Source organism: Clinocottus analis, unplaced genomic scaffold (assembly GCF_023055335.1).
Source record: "Clinocottus analis isolate CAN_PGR_092001 unplaced genomic scaffold, fCliAna1.0.p SCAF_37, whole genome shotgun sequence".
Taxonomy (NCBI): Eukaryota; Metazoa; Chordata; class Actinopteri; order Perciformes; family Cottidae; genus Clinocottus; species Clinocottus analis.
Genome location: NW_027176120.1, coordinates 674,252 through 694,146, shown reverse-complemented (window position 1 = coordinate 694,146; position 19,895 = coordinate 674,252). Strand labels below are relative to the sequence as shown.

General features: G+C 49.9%; 1 protein-coding gene across 1 annotated transcript in view; it reads right to left on the bottom strand.

Moving 5' to 3' along the window:
* Positions 1–19,895, bottom strand: part of sorcs3a (sortilin related VPS10 domain containing receptor 3a) — a 196,481-nt gene that overhangs the window by 175,970 nt on the left and 616 nt on the right. Inside the window, exon 1 of the mRNA XM_068596421.1 lies at positions 19,705–19,895. This exon is cut by the window's right edge and continues 616 nt beyond it. Coding sequence (XP_068452522.1) covers positions 19,705–19,895 — 191 coding nt within the window. The remainder of the gene's footprint in view (positions 1–19,704) is intronic.

Sequence of the window (19,895 nt, the reverse complement as noted above, 5' to 3'; positions counted from 1 at the left end):
TTTGGGTGTTTGGGTGTTTGAGTGTTTGGGTGTTTGGGTGTTTGGGTGTTTGAGTGTTTGGGTGTTTGGGTGTTTGGGTGTTTGGGTGTTTGGGTGTTTGGGTGTTTGGGTGTTTGGATGTGGGCGGTATGAACATGTCTGTGTGAGATTGTAATGTGATTTCATGTCAAGGAGCTTCAACTTGTAAGTTGAAGCTCTTTAGTTCAGAATGTTGCCTTGTGTTCTTAATTTGCCGCCACATAAGACGTAGAAGGGAAAAGATAAAAGGAAGAGAGCAAATTACTGCGGAAAGAAAGACGTCGTCAGGAAGACGGAGGGGGGGGGGGGGGGTCTGATGAGCCGAGCTCAGAGAGGGTTGTGTTCAGCATGAGGGCCGATCATTACCGCTGCAGTTCAGAACCAGCTCCTCCTCCAGCTGAGCTCTTCCCTTCACATGCAGCCGCTCATCGGGTCCGGGGGCTCGAGCCCCGCGTCGCGTCCCCGTCCCCCCGGATGGGAGCGGATCCCCTCTCACCCTGTCGTTAGCGCTGGTGGCGTCCAGAAGCACAGCCCTGCAGAGACGTGCACGTCACCGACTCTAATGCACCGCCTGTGCTGTTTAAGACACTGGGACGCGGTCGTGGTCGTTCTCCAGGTTCTCCAGGTTCTGCAGGTTCTCCAGGTTCTCCAGGTTCTGGCCTCGTTCCGTCACTCTGGACCTCCACAGCATCTGATCCGGACCATTGAACTGGATGTAAAACGTCCACTTGAATCATTCAGTGTTTTCTTGTCAGTGATGGACTTTTCTTCTCACCGGAGGTCACGTGACCATGTCAGCTCCATCATAAACAATCACATTTATGTTTTCAACGCTGGAACTTTTTGACCCCAAGGTTTTCTCTCTCGTTCAAAATCAAACGGTACTTTTCTCCTGATGTGGAAAGAACACGGGCCGTGCATGCTAACTGTTCACATTGTTAACGTTGTGCAGAAGATGGCGCCTCCTTCCCTCCAGCTGCTCTCCACCTTCAGAGGACGAACATGAAGACCGTGTCACCACGCAACACATGTTTTTAGATGAAGAATTTTCCAATTCCATTGTAAATGCTGGACGGCGGACCCAGAAATGTGACAAAGTGAACTCGAATCAACAGACGAGCTGCAGGAGTTGATAATGAAATTGTTTTTCTAGTGGAAGCTGTGATAGAGTTAGTGGGAGCGTTTCTCCAGCAGGAACACTGTGAGGTGCACAGTTCAGGCTGTTGCTACCCTGTCGGATCCATTTATTAGATCCCGGGTCAATTGTGGATGCATTCAGCAACGACAGCAGTGTTTTCTCTGGCAGAGGAGGCTCATGGGTATTTTAGATTGCCGTGACAAAGTTATGGAAATTTAAGATTTCTCAGGGAGCGACGACTGCACTGACAACTTCCCGCTATATGAGAGTGATGAGAGGAAGTAAAACTGGTGTTTCTTTTAGTTCCAGGGGAAAACAAGTCACAGAGCTCACTCGACTGTTTCCTGTCTGAGGGAGGAAGGGCGGCCATCTTCTTCTGGACCGACCGCTTTAAAGCGGTGCGCTTATCCATCAGCATGCATCGCTCCTCCACACAGCTCATGGCAGCCACAGGGATGCCAGACCTAAAGAGAAATGACCGTCCCCATCCTCGCTGTGAGGTTTCAGACGCCGCCGCCACACAGGCTGTTTACTAATCAAGATTTACGCCATTTGTTTGTATATACCAATAAATCACTTCTGAATGCATGTGGATGACCATGAATCTAAAACAGGACTCTCTAATTGCCTCCCACACGGCTGCAGCAACACATACCAGGGGTTTACCTCCCGGGTTTAATATTAGACCACCGGGAATAGATGCTTTGTTTTTAATTGCTACGTAACCGTGACTTATGGGGAGATTTACATTTTTGAGGCCGTCTCGACAGCGAGAAGTGAACGTCCTGAGCGCCAGAGGCAAGGCTGCGGATTCATCGACCACGTATTTAACTTCACGTTTGATGTCAATGTTTTGAAAAGCAGATTTCTTCAAAGTCCCGTCTGAGAGAAAAGAGTGTTTTTTACAACCCGGGGAGGAAACGATCCGACCGCTGAGCTGCACTCGCCTCCAAAGACAGATACGCACTAGAAAAATGTCCCTCGGACGACGTGGAATGTCACATTCCCCGAGGTTGAGACAGTGCTTTCTGAGGACGATGGAAGAGAATATTATATGTGTCTAATGGAGAAAGAGATATCCTCCCAAGGTCACAGAGAGAGACCACGATATCTGTAATAGACAGAAGGACCCTGAGAGGAGAGGAGGAGGTGGAGAGCGGAGGAGATGGTTTAAATTCCTGTCCTCGGGGAAATCTCCATCCATCTGGGGAGTCGCTGAGACGGCAGCTCACATGCTCTCACAGCCCTTCATTTAGGGAAGCATATGTCTCCGTTTAGGCCTCTTGGAGCCTGAGCATGTGACAGAAATCAGTGTTTTGGTGAACATTAGCTGGTCGACCAGATGAGGCAGTAAAAACAGCGTATTAACGAGTGATGAAAGTAGATGTATGACTCTCCTTACTGCGCTCTCTTTAAATCTCACGTTCTGTATTTACACGTTCTATCTGCAACACGTCATCGTTTACTCAGTGGCACCGAGGAACAGCATGCTAATATATTTGTCTGCCATGTTTTGCTATTCATATTGACAAATGTGGTGTGTGTGTGTGTGTGTGTGTGTGTGTGTGTGTGTGTGTGTGTGTGTGTGTGTGTGTGTGTGTATAACTGCAGATTTCAAATGAACGTAGTAGAGCACAAGCAGAATATTTCCCTCTGTAAAGGGAATAAATTATGAAGCAGCGTGAAATGGATGCACTCACCTGAAGCACATGAAGTCTGCTGAACGCGGTGGACGATGTGCCGTTGGTGGTGGAAGCTAACGCGTTCCCTTCAGGGAGCAACGCAATGACCCCCAACACACAAACCCCAACACAAACCCTCTCTCTCTGAACCCACATGGCCCCGGGGGTCTCGGCACGGACCCCACCTGCTCCACCTGCTGCTAACTGACCTTAAAGCGCTAACGTCCTAGCAGACGCTGCATTGGTAGCGCCACACTGTCACGTTCAGGCTTGACTCTATGCTACTGCTATACGCTGTAGAGGGAGGGAGGCGGTGACCTTCCCCCACGGTGGAAGCACCCAGAGGGGCGCAGAAAATTGTGGAGTGGGCTTCTTCAGTCATTTCGGTCTCAGCCCCCACCATGTGCACCAGAGCCTGAGGAGCAGATACGGTCCGAATTGTGAATCCACCCACACTGCATGTCACTCTCTGTAACACAGAAGCTGTGAGCATGCTATCTACGGCGAGCACACATACATGTGCACACACACACACACACACACACACACACACACACACACCTACACATAGCCTTGCAAGAAAATGTTGCAGACTTATTACAGTGGAGTGGAAAACTTCAAATAAAAAGACAGAGTCGATTACACAATCAATATACTGTGGATAACAGCAGTTGTTAGATATTCCTACATTACCTTTGCACATATTTCAGACTGCTTCCAGTCTCCATTCTGCTGTAATCATCTATAATCTCATCGCAATGTTGCATCTAAGGTTTGCGTTGGAGTGGGAGCTCGGCATGTCGGCACGCTCTTTGTCTGCTCCTGATGGAACTCTTTCCACTCGGCTGAATTACCCACTCCGTGATGACTCGATGCAGCAGAGCAAAAAATGATGCTCCCTGAGCTCCCGAGTATTTACATTCTCTCAAATGGATTCCTGAGACCTCGCTCACGCCGCAGCCCCACGCCCCGACGGGAGAGTCGTTACGGATCAAGACTACTGGACACACAGCTGATGAGAAGTCCTGGTTGGTCAGGATCGGCCCGCAGCGTCCCAACACACATCTTTAAAACTCTAAAATATCCAGTTTGCCAACATTCTCAACAAAATTCTCCATTTTTTTACCACAATTAAAAAGGACAATGTTCAGAATGAATGTTTTCAGCGCCGACAGACGCTTGTCGTGTCGGGTCCTGCTCGTTATGACAGCCTGACCACGCCCCACACGCCTGAATTCAACAGTGATTTGTGGCTTTGCAGGTCAATGTGTCGATGTCGAGGCTGTTGATATGAAAGGTGCAACTCTTCCAGTCTGAACCCGTCTGAACGCGCTCGCTATTTCCTCCAGGAGGCTTTCAGAGTCTCTGCTCCCTCGTCTGGTGTCCAACTCGTGTGACGTTGCTCTGCACACACTGCAGGACTGGAGTTCAGGCTGCACGCTGTGCACCGCGGGGAGACAGCCAGTTAGCACTACAGCAGCCAGTTAGCACTACAGCAGCCACTTAGCACTACAGCAGCCAGTTAGCGGGATAGCAGCCAGTTAGCACTACAGCAGCCAGTTAGCACTACAGCAGCCAGTTAGCACTACAGCAGCCAGTTAGCGGGATAGCAACCAGTTAGCACTACAGCAGCCAGTTAGCGGGATAGCAGCCAGTTAGCACTACAGCAGCCAGTTAGCGGGATAGCAGCCAGTTAGCACTACAGCAGCCAGTTAGCGGGATAGCAGCCAGTTAGCACTACAGCAGCCAGTTAGCACTACAGCAGCCAGTTAGCACTACAGCAGTCAGTTAGCGGGATAGCAACCAGTTAGCACTACAGCAGCCAGTTAGCGGGATAGCAGCCAGTTAGCGCTATAGCAGCCAGTTAGCGGGATAGCAGCCAGTTAGCGGGACAGCAGCCAGTTAGCACTACAGCAGCCAGTTAGCGGGATAGCAACCAGTTAGCACTACAGCAGCCAGTTAGCGGGATAGCAGCCAGTTAGCGCTATAGCAGCCAGTTAGCGGGATAGCAGCCAGTTAGCGGGACAGCAGCCAGTTAGCACTACAGCAGCCAGTTAGCACTACAGCAGCCAGTTAGCGGGATAGCAGCCAGTTAGCACTACAGCAGCCAGTGAGCGGGATAGCAGCCAGTTAGCACTACAGCAGCCAGTTAGCGGGATAGCAGCCAGTTAGCGCTATAGCAGCTAGTTAGCGGGATAGCAGCCAGTTAGCGCTATAGCAGCCAGTTAGCGCTCTAGCAGCCAGTTCGCGGAATAGCAGCAAGTTAGCGGTGTAGCAGCCAGTTAGCGGGATAGCAGCCAGTTAGCATTACAGCAGCCAGTTAGCGCTATAGCAGCCAGTTAGCACTACAGCAGCCAGTTAGCGCTATAGCAGCCAGTTAGCACTACAGCAGCCAGTTAGCGGGATAGCAGCCAGTTAGCGCTATAGCAGCCAGTTAGCGGAATAGCAGCCAGTTAGCGGGATAGCTGCCAGTTAGCGGGATAGCAGCCAGTTAGCACTACAGCAGCCAGTTAGCACTATAGCAGCCAGTTAGCACTACAGCAGCCAGTTAGCACTACAGCAGCCAGTTAGCGGGATAGCAGCCAGTTAGCACTACAGCAGCCAGTTAGCGGGACACCAGCCAGTTAGCACTACAGCAGCCAGTTAGCGCTATAGCAGCCAGTTAGCACTACAGCAGCTAGTTAGCGCTATAGCAGCCAGTTAGCACTACAGCAGCCAGTTAGCACTACAGCAGCCAGTTAGCGGGACAGCAGCCAGTTAGCGGAATAGCAGCCAGTTAGCGGTGTAGCCTGTGACAACACGCCTGTGGTTCGTGCACACGCGTGCTCTCGGCCACCCTTCAGGCTCCAGTCGGGTCAGACAGAGCGTTCATGCTCAGGTGGGTGAACACTGAGCAGCATCACGTGTTTCAGACGCTGCTCTGACTGAACAGCTGCTTCCTTCTCTTCAGGCAGCGCACATGTTCGTTGCATTCAGTCCATTTAAGAATATTAGCGTTCCTGGAAGGAATGAACGGACATATTAACTGTCCTGAGAAATGAATTTGCTCCATTACCAAACGGGAAAGATTTCATTTTGGATTATTAAAACGGTTGCGGCGCTCGTTGTCACAGAATCGTCATTGAACCGTTTCACTCGTGACGTGTCATTGATTGGTTTGACCCGTCACCCGTCTCCCTCCTGCGTCGGCCCTCTGGTGCTCTGGGTGCCCGTCACGGCGGGAGGTCACCGCGCTCCCGCCGACCTTTTGACCTTGTGTTGACAAGTCAGCCGCCTCAAGTTGCAGGAGTGACTCATGCGTGTCGAGGTTGGCATGGTGATGACATGAGAAGGGAGATATTGAAGGTTTCTCTCACCTCGGGACGCCGCTCCACCCGCAGGAGACGAAGACGTGACGGACACGAGGCAACATATGCCGATATTATCCTGCTGAAATGACGAGTGCTAAGCTACGTTAGCTGTTAGCAGCACAGTCCTGCTCGACTGAGTGAGGGAGCTAACGGTTAACATGGACATTCCCATTGAGTTACATCATGATGTCATCAAGCTCAGCAAAAAAGACTTTTGGGGGACGATAACGTCACATGATGTGCTCAATAATTATTAAAGAAATGCAGTTTTTGGTAAAAAAAATAATTAAAAAAAATTATAATGAGTGTAACTTCTTAACATTTAGCTCTAAACAGGTGACAATACAACTTTACTTTGTTGAAGTGATTGCTCCTAATGTGCTCTTCTTCTTGGAATTGGTTTAATCCTATTAATTCATGTAATAACCAGTAGGATACCTGATCACTAGACTGATCAATAGCTGCAGCTCATATCTGTGACGCGTGTCGTGCAGATGGATGCAGATCAAAACGCAGCACGCTGACAGGACTAATCCTAATCTGTTTCCTTCTCACAGCAACAGATCTTCAATCCATACCGTGAAGTCATTGCTGCAATAAAACCAGGCAATCATCGTTTCATGGGTTTGAATGTCCGATGCAACCTTCATCTCGTCATCGCTCCTCTCGCTCTCCTTTCCTGTCACTCATGTGTCAGGAGGCAGAGCACATCCTAAAAATAAAACAGCCCACAGATAGCCAAGTGGTAACTTCCACATCTGGGGCCCCACTGGCCAAGGACGGAGCCGCCACGCCCTGCTGCTGGGCTGCTGCCGATCACATGGCACCGTCACATGGTACGTCACATGGTACCATCACATGGTACCGTCACATGGTACGCCACATGGTACGTCACATGGTACCGCCACATGGTGCCATCACATGGTACCATCACATGGTGCGATGACATGGTACTATCACATGGTATCATCACATGGTATCATCACATGGTATCATCACATGGTACCATCACATGGTACTAATGATCGTCTTCTCTCTGCTCTGGATACAAGGTTCATCCTCTGGGGAGCGTGAAGAGAAAAGTCCTCTGTATCGCCAGTCATGCATCAGGTTTACTGCTTGTACGTAAATCTGCTGGTTACGTACACACAATGTTTATTTAAAATACACTTCCAACGTTGGTTTACTTGCAAAACACAACGACTTGGTTAACTTCAGGAAAAGGTTGTGGTTTGTTAACATAACTATGTTTGGTATGCAAACAGGTATAAACACCTCATTGATTTGGTCTCACACAGACAGCGGCCTCCTGAGTGAAAGTCCTGTGTTCGTTGGTCAGACTTCCTCTCACTACTGGCTGCTGGTACTGTGTCAGATGCTCTGGCCTCTCATAATGTCGTGGAGGCTTTCAGTACCGGCAGTTGGGTGAAAGCCTCTCATCCAGATGCTGAAGGCTGGATCACGTCAGAGGGACGAGGACCGAGTTGGGATGGAGAACGGGTCGCTCTGGGAGTCACGAACAGCTGTTGTGGACCACAGGAGAGGAGAGACGAGCGGCCGACGGACCGCCAAACATCTCTCTGTGGGAAACCGCGATGACACAATGCAATCAGAGCCCACAGCTTCTCCAAGGCACGGCGGCGCTCAGATTTGGCTCTATACCTCAAATCCCTCTCCAAGCGATGGCTAAAGCTAAAGCTCCTTAAAAGCAGAGCGAGGCGAGTGAGGAATCTTTACCAGCCGGATTATCTCTCTTGTAGCAGCCTGCTCGACAAATGCTTTTTCTATCTGGTAAACCATGTAGCTTCAAATTCAATTAGGGCCACATAAACATTTCCATGTGTGGCAAGTGAGCTGTGAAAGGGCAGCAAACGGGCTGGAGACACGATCCACGTCTGAGACGCAGAGGAAGACATGTAATATTCAGCAGGAGCTGCTTCGCGTGAGTCCTGGAGTGATCGTCCCTGTGCCCTCCCTCCTCAGCACGGCGAACGCACCACACAAGTTCATCGTGAACACAATCACAGGAGCGTTTCATCTGCCGACTCGTGCGACATTCGTCTTTGTGGGATTTGTCCGGTGGCATCCATGCAGCTCCGCTCTCCACATGCAGCGCATCCATCATTTAGTGTGCTCGTGCATTGGAGCCGTGCAGGCCACGCCATGTGGCGGTAAGTAAGGGTAATGAATAATCAGAGGTCTCCTCCTCTCGCTCCACTTCCCCTCTGTCCTCCTGTCCTGCAGCTTACATTACGCCTCATTATTCTTTAGGCTGCCCACTCCCTCTAGTGATGGACGGAGGCACTGCTGAAGCCGCCGGCAGCTCGCATGCGGCCGGCCGGCGCGCGGGACGGCGGGAAGAGTCGGCTTCCTCTCGCTGCCGGCTGGATGCCGTGCCGCGCTGCCGGTGGGAAACACAGCGGCGGGCTGCGGGGAACACTTGTTTGACGAGAACACACACACACACACACACACGGACACACACAGACTGAAATCGCTCACTTGTGCATTAAAATGACTGACTGAGTGCTGTGCCCTGTTACGGGAAAAAATGTGTAAAGAGGCGCCAAAAAAAGAAAAACGCCTACAGGAACAGGCACACACTCACACACACACACACACACACACACACACACACACACACACACACACACACAGACTTGATTAAGCGGCTCTCCGCTGTGAAAAAGCATGTTGGTTTGTATTTAAGTGGTGCAGCGTGATAATTACCTGGGCCGGGTTCCTCCAGAGCCGCATGCTGCTCTGAGTGTTCCCGGCTCGGCCTCGTCCCCCCCCCCCCCCCCTCATTCCCCCCTCATCCATCTCACAGTCTGGATAATGTAGCGCTGCCTTCACTGGTGGCCCAACCTCGCCGAATGTTAATAAGCTCACAGCCTCCACTTCCTTCGTTGCATTCCCTGCACTCATCAGCGTGAGATCGTCTGTGGTCGATGTGAAGCTGAGAGCAGGGACGCTGCTTTAATGAGCCGCTATTCTGTTATGGTCTCAGGTTTTGAATCCACGTGGACGCTGAATGTACAGACGCACGGTGAGCGGAGCTCCAGCAACAGACTGAATGCACTGGATTAAATCATCTGAAACAGTCAGCATGAACACATCAGGGCTCATTTAAACTGCATCGTGTCCTCACGCTGCTGAAAACCAGATCAGATCCATTCAGGGTAATTGATCCCGTCTGGACAGACCACACAGAGAAAATGGGCCATTATTCATAATTCACCACGTTTTATAGAACTGACTTCTGGAGATTACACCATGGCGTACTTATTGTTAAACCACACAAGAGAGGAGGAATTAAGAAAGTGGATAAAAACTGGCCTACATGTATTTTATGAGATTTTCTGCAAATTAATTTGAGATAATCACTCGAACCAAAGAGTTTCATTCAAGGTCATGAACCCCTCTCCTGCCAATTTACTGAGTTCTGAAGTTATTATTGATAAAGAAAAGGACATCAGACAACTAATTACCCCCCAACTCACATTGTACCTGCCAGGTGGACTCAGCCTGCTTCTTCCACTCTGGAACCTCCAGAATGAAACCTGCACGCCTGAGTCAGGACTCAGGACTCAGGACTCAGGACTCAGGACTCAGGACTCAGGACTCAGGACTCAGGACTCAGGACTGCAGCTCCTCTCAGGTTTTACCCACAATTCTCTCTGGTCCAACATGCAGCAGCTTCTTACTGGTTTTAACACACAACGTCACATTTCCAGTTCCCTCTCTCCACTGGCTCCCAGTCGCTTTCAGAATTGATTTTAAGACTTTGTTGTTATTTTATCATCATTATCATTGCCTTTGTGTTATTTTTTGTTTACTGTTATTTAAGTTGTGTCTATGTGGAGCTCGTTGTGTGTTTGTCTCGGGCTCGTTGTGTGTTTGTCTCGGGCTCGTTGTGTGTTTGTCTCGGGCTCGTTGTGTGTTTTGTCTCGGGCTCGTTGTGTGTTTGTCTCGGGCTCGTTGTGTGTTTGTCTCGGGCTCGTTGTGTGTTTTGTCTCGGGCTCGTTGTGTGTTTGTCTCGGGCTCGTTGTGTGTTTGTCTCGGGCTCGTTGTGTGTCGTCGTGCTCTGCGTTGTGTTTTCCAGCATCAAGGTGCTGTTGACATTTACAGGTTTCATCTGTTTTCCTGCCGTGACTGTCTTCTCTGAGAAGGTCGCGCTAAGCTAACGCTGCTGCTGCTGTATTGTGACACTTCTGGGATAATGTGTCATAATTAAAAGGGCTTTGGCATATGGCTACCGGCGCCACCGCGCTGTGTGAGTCAATAGGAGCCATGTTTGCCTTGTGTGTGTGTTGGGGGATGTAAATGTTTGCAAACAATGCCCCCCCCCCCCCCTCCTCAGGTATCCAGTGAACACAACATTAATCCACTCAATAAGCTTCATCGGCAGGTGTTGTCTTACAGGAGACAGTAGCAGCTCGCTGGCGCATCAGTACGAGTCGTCCACGAGGACGGATCCAGTTTAACGTCTCAGGAGTGACGCCAGGCTGCTGAGTCGGCGGTTTGTCCAGATGCTCTCCTGTTTTGGCTTCGCTGCCCACCAGGAATGCTGTAAATACTGAGAGGGAACCGTACAGAGACATACTGGCTCGAATCAAATGAAGGAGCTTTCTAAGAAGCTGTGGTAGACGTGAGCTCATTTACCATCATTTGAGCCCCACAACTGGCACCCGTTATTGATTTATCAGATTCTTTGATAATTAATAAGACGCCCAGGTCTGAACTACGCCGTCTGGAGAGATTTAAAGAGCAGCACCTGTGTAGCAGGAATAAGCCCCTCCCACTGCAGGGATAAGCCCCGCCTACTGCAGGGATAAGCCCCTCCCACTGCACTGATAAGCCCCTCCCATTGCATTGATAAGCCCCGCCCACTGCAGGGATAAGCCCCTCCCACTGCAAAACAATTATAAATGCAGATAATGCATGATCAAATAATGAACGCGGTTAAAGGACTGTTGTGTTAATGTGTTTGCAACGCTTGACTTAGTATAGTATAGTATATTTAAACCACAATAAAATACAAAAGAGTCTCAGTATGTTAAACTGGTCTCAGCCGATTTTCACTGGCGCCTGAAGGCAGGTGACACTGCAGGAATGATGCTGAGCACCATTGATTGTAAAGGCCCACTATCAGTCTCTCTGTGACAGGACGGCTCTGTGGCTCCCTGCTCTGAGAACTAGAAGGATTGAGAAGGTTCCACTTTGGACCAGAAGCAGCAGCACCATGGGCCAGGAGACCAAACCCACTTTGGATCAACACAAGACATCGAGTCGCACGCAGACGAGTCGCACGCAGACGAGTCGCACGCAGACGAGTCGCACGCAGACGAGTCGCACGCAGACGAGTCGCACGCAGACGAGTCGCACGCAGACGAGTCGCACGCAGACGAGTCGCACGCAGACGAGTCGCACGCAGACGAGCGCTGACGCAGGCGGGAAGCGGCTGCAGGCTGCAGCGCGCAGAAAGCGTCGGACTCGGGTATTTATTTAGTTTCACGCCTGTTAGCGCTCATTACTCAACATTACTGCTGGCATTCAGAAACCTCCTCCGCCGTGATTACTCTGTGGGAACGACCACAGGAAACAAGCCGCCGACTTTATTACTGCTGCGAGAAAAATACTATTTAGCTGTCGGGCTTCATGTGAAGCAGAGACATCTTCCTTTCCTTTCATTATTGCTGAACTGTTGATGTTTCTGTATTCATTTGCAGCGGTTGTTGTTGTTGCTGTGTGTTTATTTTATGTGTTTGCAGTAACTCAACAAGTTAAAATATAATATATATATATATATATATATATATATATATATATATATATATATATATATATATATATATATATATATATAGCACCATTGACTGCTCAGTGTAGTGATCAACAGCGGTTAAAGGATATTTTAACTGCTGTAATGAAATCAGCAGCTACTTTTGTTAAACTTATTAGTTTTTTAAATTGAAGATATCTCTACTCAAGGTCAGGTATAACTCCTTCTTAAGGACTCTTTTTTCTCGATGCTACGTCGCATCAGCTGAGGAGACAATGTGGAGATAACGGTGCTAACACGGTGTAACAGGCGCCAACGCACACAAGGTCATGAAATGAGCAAACTGAAAGTAATATCGGTTCCACAGCCCAATACATCTCTGGCTTGATAACATCAGCTCAACACGCTACGGCTCACAGAGTCATCATAAATATAGAAGACAAAGTGCACTCAGTGGTTTGTTGTGTCTCTTTAAAAGTTGAACTCAGTGTGGACTTTGAGATCATCTCGTGTGTTCTGCAGCTTTCCACCTCATCACGTCGAGACGAAGGCGAGCGTCGCCATTTTACTCAGCGTGAGATTTGTGAAGAAAACTACGAAACGTTTGGTTCACGTTTGGTTCGCTCCGTGAGAATAAATCACAAGTGGCAGCGAGGGAGACGCGTTGAGCTGCTGCATCAAACCAGATGCAGATTCATTGTGAGTTTGAGCACAACCACTGTGGCATTTATTAAACATGTTTTACAAGGTTCATCCTCGCCCTGTGTCTTCCTCATGCGGACGCGGAGCGGATGTGACCACACACGGACAAACGAAAGGTCAAAGGACTTCATAATTCAACAAAACTAAACGTCTCCTTCAGGTCCAGGAATAGCTATTCCTGAACTTCAATACAATAATAGAATAATAGAATAATTCAATAATTCAACGACCAGGGGACGATCACGCAGCCCGATGCGCCGCCACCGAGCACAGCCTCCATGTGAGCGCTCAAACGTGTCAACACAAGTCTGAACCACAAGCATTTAGCATCTTTTCATCGCGCGGCCTCGGGGGGAATGAAATGCCAACGTCTGGCAGCGAGAGTGTCGCCTCCGTTCAACGAGGAACTAAAAGGATCGTTAGCGATACCTTTTTTTATCTCGGCCTATCACGCGCCGCACAGCCGCCCTGCAGGAACATGAGAGAGGACTTCCTGTTCCAGTGGAAGAGCACGCTCACTGAAAACATACAGATATAACTGTACAAGAGGATTAATAATGCATTGATATCCATAAGCACTCACAACCTCCTTCATAAAGAAGGCTCACGGTACAATTCAAACAACTTAACGCCGTCATTAGAGTTTCAAGAGCAGCAGGATGAGTAAACACCAGACAATTACTGTGTTTGATAGAACGATGAATGCAATGCGGTTCCCATTGCAAGCGCTAACCTCGAGGGGCGGGATGACTTTGAACCGTATATACGGCTGAGCGATGATTTATTTAAAGGGCACTTTTCAAGCTGAGTTCCACCACCAGATACTACGGACAGTCAGGAGTTCAGTCACGTCTGCTGGAGCCTCTTCAGCTTCACAGAGGTTTTACCAGCAAATGGAAGTCACAAAAATCCTCTCGTCTCTCTCTCTATCACCGATGAGAGACGCTCGCCCGGTCCGTCCGGTAATGGGGGTGTTTAAGCAGGTTATTAGCATTAAAACCCAAATAGAAATAAAGCAGCGGTTCTGATTGTAAAGCTAATGAGGCGTGGAACCATTTTACAGCCGCTTTCAATCTCTCATAGATAAACCAGTAGATCACTTTAATTAGACAATGTGTTAATTGAGTGCAGGTCCCAGAGGGCCGGGTGTCAACATTAGTCTCCATCAATGACAACCGCCTGCAGCCCGACAGCACTCACTCCGACCGAGACCTGGTGCAGAGAATGATGGAGGGCGTGTGTGTGTGTGTGTGTGTGTGTGTGTGTGTGTGTGTGTGTGTGTGTGTGTGCGACTTTGTGTCTGCGCCTGTTTGCATGTGAACAAGTTTGTCTCTGGGTGCACGCAATTTTGTGACCTAGTATAAGACGTATCAATGCATGGAAGGGACAGTGTCTGCTGAAGGAGGGCAGCGAGAGGGAGAGAGAGAGAGAGAGAGAGAGAGAGAGAGAGAGAGAGAGAGAGAGAGAGAGACTGTGTGGTCTATTGCTGTCTCTGTGCTCTGACATCATCATCCTCATGGCCTCGGCCCGCTGGGTCACGTTTGGGAAATGGCGAGAGACATCAACGTTACAAGGTGTCACACTTGACTCCGCCCCCCCCAAAAAATAAAAATAAAAATGAATAAACAATGAAGCTAAATGTGGATAAGGTCAAGATGCACTTTGCCTCAGGGACGCTGAACTCTCAAACTGAAATATAGATTTCTTGAGCTCAGTCCAGGGAGAGGACCGGTGTCTGAGGCTCCCAGATGGGAAAAAGCATTTAATGGAATAGAAATGAAACTAAATTAAATTTGACACTGGGGTGTACCAATGTAATTAACACACACACACACACACACACACTCCACCTCACAGATCGTGTCAGCACCGCTGCACTGGCGAACAGGATCAGTGGCCAAGCGTATGATTATACTCTCTGAAGTGGCGGCGAGGCGGCTCTCATCAGCGCCTCCATCACACAGCGAACGTAACGAGGCCGTTAGGTTCGGCCTTCCAGCCTCTCGCCCGGGTTCCCGCTCTGCACGCGCTCGCGGCTTCAAAGCTTTCAGCGGCTCGATGCCGTCCAAGATCGGCGTTGCGCCGCAGCAGCAGGTGCAAAGCATCCTGATTGGACGGCTTCCTGAATGGCTTCCTGAACGGCGTGGCGATTCTGTGCCGAGCGCCCAGGACAGCTTTAACATTATGTGGCGCTTTTAAGTGCATCCGGTGACCTTTTAACAGGAGTTATAAAACGCAGTCTCAGATTGTGCTGACCCAGTTAACTTCCTCTTAAAGCAAAGAGCTGGACTGTGTTTTGCAGAGCAGCGTGCTGCTTCTGATCTGTGTGTCGGTCTGTTCTTTAATGCTGCTACGTTTCATTACGTGTTGTGGTCGGCTATAATGCTTCCTACACAAAACCTTTGTGCGAGTGCAGCTTTTCATTCCGCAAGGCCGAGATGGTCGCGGCACCAGAGAAGAAATGAACGAGCGTACAGTACCCGACTCGTCCCACAAAGGGAATGTGAAAGCTCAGGCTTACAGTCGGCAGGCACTGTCACATATCGTGCTTTTAAAAGCAACGCTGCATGAAATCAGGAGGTCGAGAGCGAGCCTCGTTCCAAACCCCTCACTGCAGCCAAGGTTGAGCTCTGGAGGCCGGTCAAGACACATTCTCCATTCATGTTTTGAGGCACATGGACGCTCGCCACCAAATCATCCTCAAAAAAAAGAAAAACAAGGGACGGAGGGGTGGGGGGATCTGTAGACACTAATTAGAGGCGGGAGGAGAGATCGAGGGATAAGGAAGGAACGGCCCGCTGGAAGGGTTTCAGGGTTTTTTTCTTTTCCTCTTCCTTTTTGCTCCCGAGCAGAGGGCTGCCAGGGCAGCGAGCGAGGAGAAAAGAAACATCTTTATAATGTATTAGCATCAGTAATTTAAGCTGAGGAGTGAGACGGGTTGATGGAGAGCGAGTGGGAACAAGACCTGGTCCCACGTCCTGAACCAGGTCCCCTGGCTGCAGACAGCAGCGGTGGAAACGCTCCATCCTGTGGATGCTGCTCGTGGCGATGCCTGCGACATGCTAGCAGCACGCCATACGAGAGTGAACGCATGTGCTTCTACCAGCAGAACACGCTAAGGAGGGCCTGCATGCGTTCTTTCAAGCTTCAAAAGGGAACAAAACACGCACAGCTCTATTGATGACTTGCCACGTATGACTGACCTGTTCTCATGAATATAGAAGACCACTCAAGCGGAGCTCATACAGGCGTCCTCTTAATTTTCCTCCCCGCCCGCCGAGGAGAGGACGGCGTGCAGAGGGCCGACAGGTCGTTTACGAGAAGGAGACGTCACCCGTTGTTTTGAGGAGCCTCGAGTTCTGCGTTTTGCCCGTCAGCATCTTGTTTTTGTGGAACCAGAAGCGACAACGCCGCAGTAGCAAACTGTCAATCACAACGTAGCCCCGCCCTAAAACATACCCTTCATGGTCTACTGATTCAAAATGGACCATCATTGACTAAAAGATCACCACGCTGCATTGAAGCAGACCTGAAACTGCAGATTGAGGCTATAAACTCATATTTACTATAATAATAGTCCTGAACTATCCACAGAACATGGGGATATTTTAGAATGGAACATAAGTCATCGTCGATGCTGATCTCAAGGTCTCGTGAGAGGAGATGGATGTTTCTGGAGTTCTGCTCGTGGGATCCATGTGGTACTCAAGCTGCCGGTCACAGAGCATGTTACTGCAGAGGACGGGAGGGGCTGGGCTCGCTGTTGGGATGCGTTAGTGGAATTATGCCCATGAATTATAATAAATGACGGTTAGTCTCAATGTTGTGACATCTACAATCTCGGGTAATTTCTAAGGTTAAGGCATTGAACCCGCGTGAGCCCGAGAACTGACAGTACAACAGATAGAGAGGCAGGTGGACAGGTGGACAGGTACACAGCGCAGGCAGAGAGCATCAGCCTGGAGACTCGCCTCAGAGGACTCAGCTCCTCCCCCAGGGGGAGCAGCAGCCTCCAGGCCTCTAGAGGCAGCGCAGCAGCCTCCAGGCCTCTAGAGGCAGCGCAGCGGCCTCCAGGCCTCTAGAGGCAGCGCAGCAGCCTCCAGGCCTCTAGAGGCAGCGCAGCAGCCTCCAGGCCTCTAGAGGCAGCGCAGCAGCCTCCAGGCCTCTAGAGGCAGCGCAGCGGCCTCCAGGCCTCTAGAGGCAGCGCAGCAGCCTCCAGGCCTCTAGAGGCAGCGCAGCAGCCTCCAGGCCTCTAGAGGCAGCGCAGCAGCCTCCAGGCCTCTAGAGGCAGCGCAGCAGCCTCCAGGCCTCTAGAGGCAGCGCAGCAGCCTCCAGGCCTCTAGAGGCAGCGCAGCGGCCTCCAGGCCTCTAGAGGCAGCGCAGCGGCCTCCAGGCCTCTAGAGGCAGCGCAGCACATGGACACCGAGCTGCAGGAAGCCTGGCTCAAGGGTTCTGCACCCGGTGGAGAGGAAGCATGTAGTCCAGAAGTATTTAGTCCATAAATATTTTGTTCAAAAATATTTAGTCCTGAAGTATTTAGTCCAGAAGTATTTAATTCAGAAGTATTTAGTCCAGATGTATTTTATTCAGAAGTATTTAGTGCAGAAGTATTTATTCCAGAAGTATTTAGTCCAAAAGCATGTAGTCCAGATGTATTTAGTCCAGAAGTAATTAGTCCAGCTGTGTTTAGTCCAGAATGATGAAGTGGGTGAGCGTGGTCAGAGTTTGCATCTTGGATGAGGTGGAATAGTGCGCATGATGTTGTGAGTCTGTTGTGAGTCATTTTAAAATGAAGTTCCACTAACGTTGAACCCATTTCAGTCGTCTCTGCTCCTCCGTGGTCATGGTTGGGTTTCAACACCAACAAAGGAGCTCAAAACAGCTCAAACAAGACAATAATGTTGTTTATTGCTCACATCCCGCCGTGGAGGACGGAGACTCCAGGCTGAGCTGAGCTCGTCCTGCGTCCCACCAGCTCGTCCCGTTAGTCAGCCGCTCGCTCTCACTGCGACTGCACGACTGCTGCGGTTAAGTTAAGGACTTCCAGCTCAATCTCCCTGTCCTCCATTCATCACCAGGACCAGCACCGAGGGCCAATGAAGATGAAGGAGCAGATCGCTGCTCTCCTGAGGCTGTGAGGCCGAGCCGCCTCGCCCCACGCGAGAAGAGAGGACTTTAAGTAAAGGCCTCCGTCTTCAAGATAATTATGAAAGATTTGAAGCTGAGGGGGCAGCGGCACAAAATAACCTCTTCACCCTCTCCATCCACACACACTCATGCTGTCACACACACACACACACACACACACACACACACACACAAACACACACACACACACACACACACCAACATGTTCCCCTCGCAGTGCCTCAGTCTTCACTGCAGGATAAAAAACAAGTTCATGCACCGTGTCATAATCAGCTCAGACAAGACTGAATATGTGGGGTTTCTTTTTTTCAGATGGAATAAAGCGAGAGGAGCAGCCACAACAACAAATTAAGCTCGTGAAACCAAAGAGCAGCCCATCGGCTGCCTGCGAGCGCGCATGGTTCTGTAAAGGACTTTGATTCATTGTGTCTCATTATTCTCCTCCTGTGAGGTTCTCTTCCTCTTGTGTAAGAGAGGAAGATGTTCTGTCATCACATGCTGGAGACCAGGAAGCTAATATGTTCATATGTTCTACTGCTGGAGGGAGACACACACACACACACACACACACACACACACACACACACACACACACACACACACACACACACACACACAGACACACACACACACACACACACACACAGACACACAGACACACACACACACACACGCACGCACACACACACACACACACACACACACACACACACACACACACACACACACACACACACACACACACAGACACACACACACACACACACACAGACAGACACACAGACACACACAGACACACAGACACACACACACACACACACACACACACACACACACTCACACACACACACACACACACAGACACACACACACACACACACACACACACACACACACACACAGACACACACAGACACACACACACACACTCACACACACACACACACACACACAGACACACACACACACACAGACACACACACACACACACACACACACACACACACACACACACACACAGACACACACACACACACACACACACACACAGACACACACACACACACACACACACAGACACAGACACACACACAGACACACACACACACACACACACACACACACACACACAGACACAGACACACACACACACACACACACACACACACACACACACAGACACACACACACACACACACACACACACACACACACAGCAGGTTGCTACTGTCTCTGACCTGAACAAAGTATATATATATATATATATATATATATATATATATATATATATATATATATATATATATATATATATATATATATATATATATAATGCTTTATCTTAAAACAATAAAAGGGTTGCTGAATGTGGAGCAATAATTCATGACTTCCTCCTTCGCCCAATCAATTAGTCCGGATGAAAACCCTTTCATCATTAGGGAGGGATGAATCACGCATTCATATCTCAAATCCGGTGCAATTATTTCTGAAATATTGTCAGACGAGGCTCGGGCTATAATTTACCACAAACTAAATATAATACCCAAACTGCACGACGTCCAGACCCTCGCGCGGGCAGACACACACGTGCGTCATGTGGTGAAATAGCAACACAAAAGGTTCTGCACTTCGCGCGTAATTCTCTGAGAGTCAAAAGGTGGAGACCGGAAGCGCTGCACGGCCGCACGGGTCCGCGTGCGGGCGCCGGGAGCGCGTCTGCAGCTCCGTGCGCCTGTTACCAGGAGCGCAACTCAGCGGCGCGGCGAGCGCAAAGTCTCCGCTCTGCGCGTCACCGAGCCGCTCACCTCACTTTGTTCACACACAATGTGGAGACACACACACGCAGAGAGGAAACAACGTAAACACGACGTGGTTACTCACGCTGCTGTTGAGTCCGGACCAGTACACCACCGCGTGGTTGTGCGCAGAGTCCCCGGTCAGAGAGAAAGTGCTGCTGGAGAGCTTGGGCTCTTCCTGCCGGTTATTCCCTCTCACGTCATCCCGGTTCCATCGGAACTCGGACCTGCCCGGCTTGTGTCCGTCGAACAAGGAGCCCCGGTCCTCCGGACCCG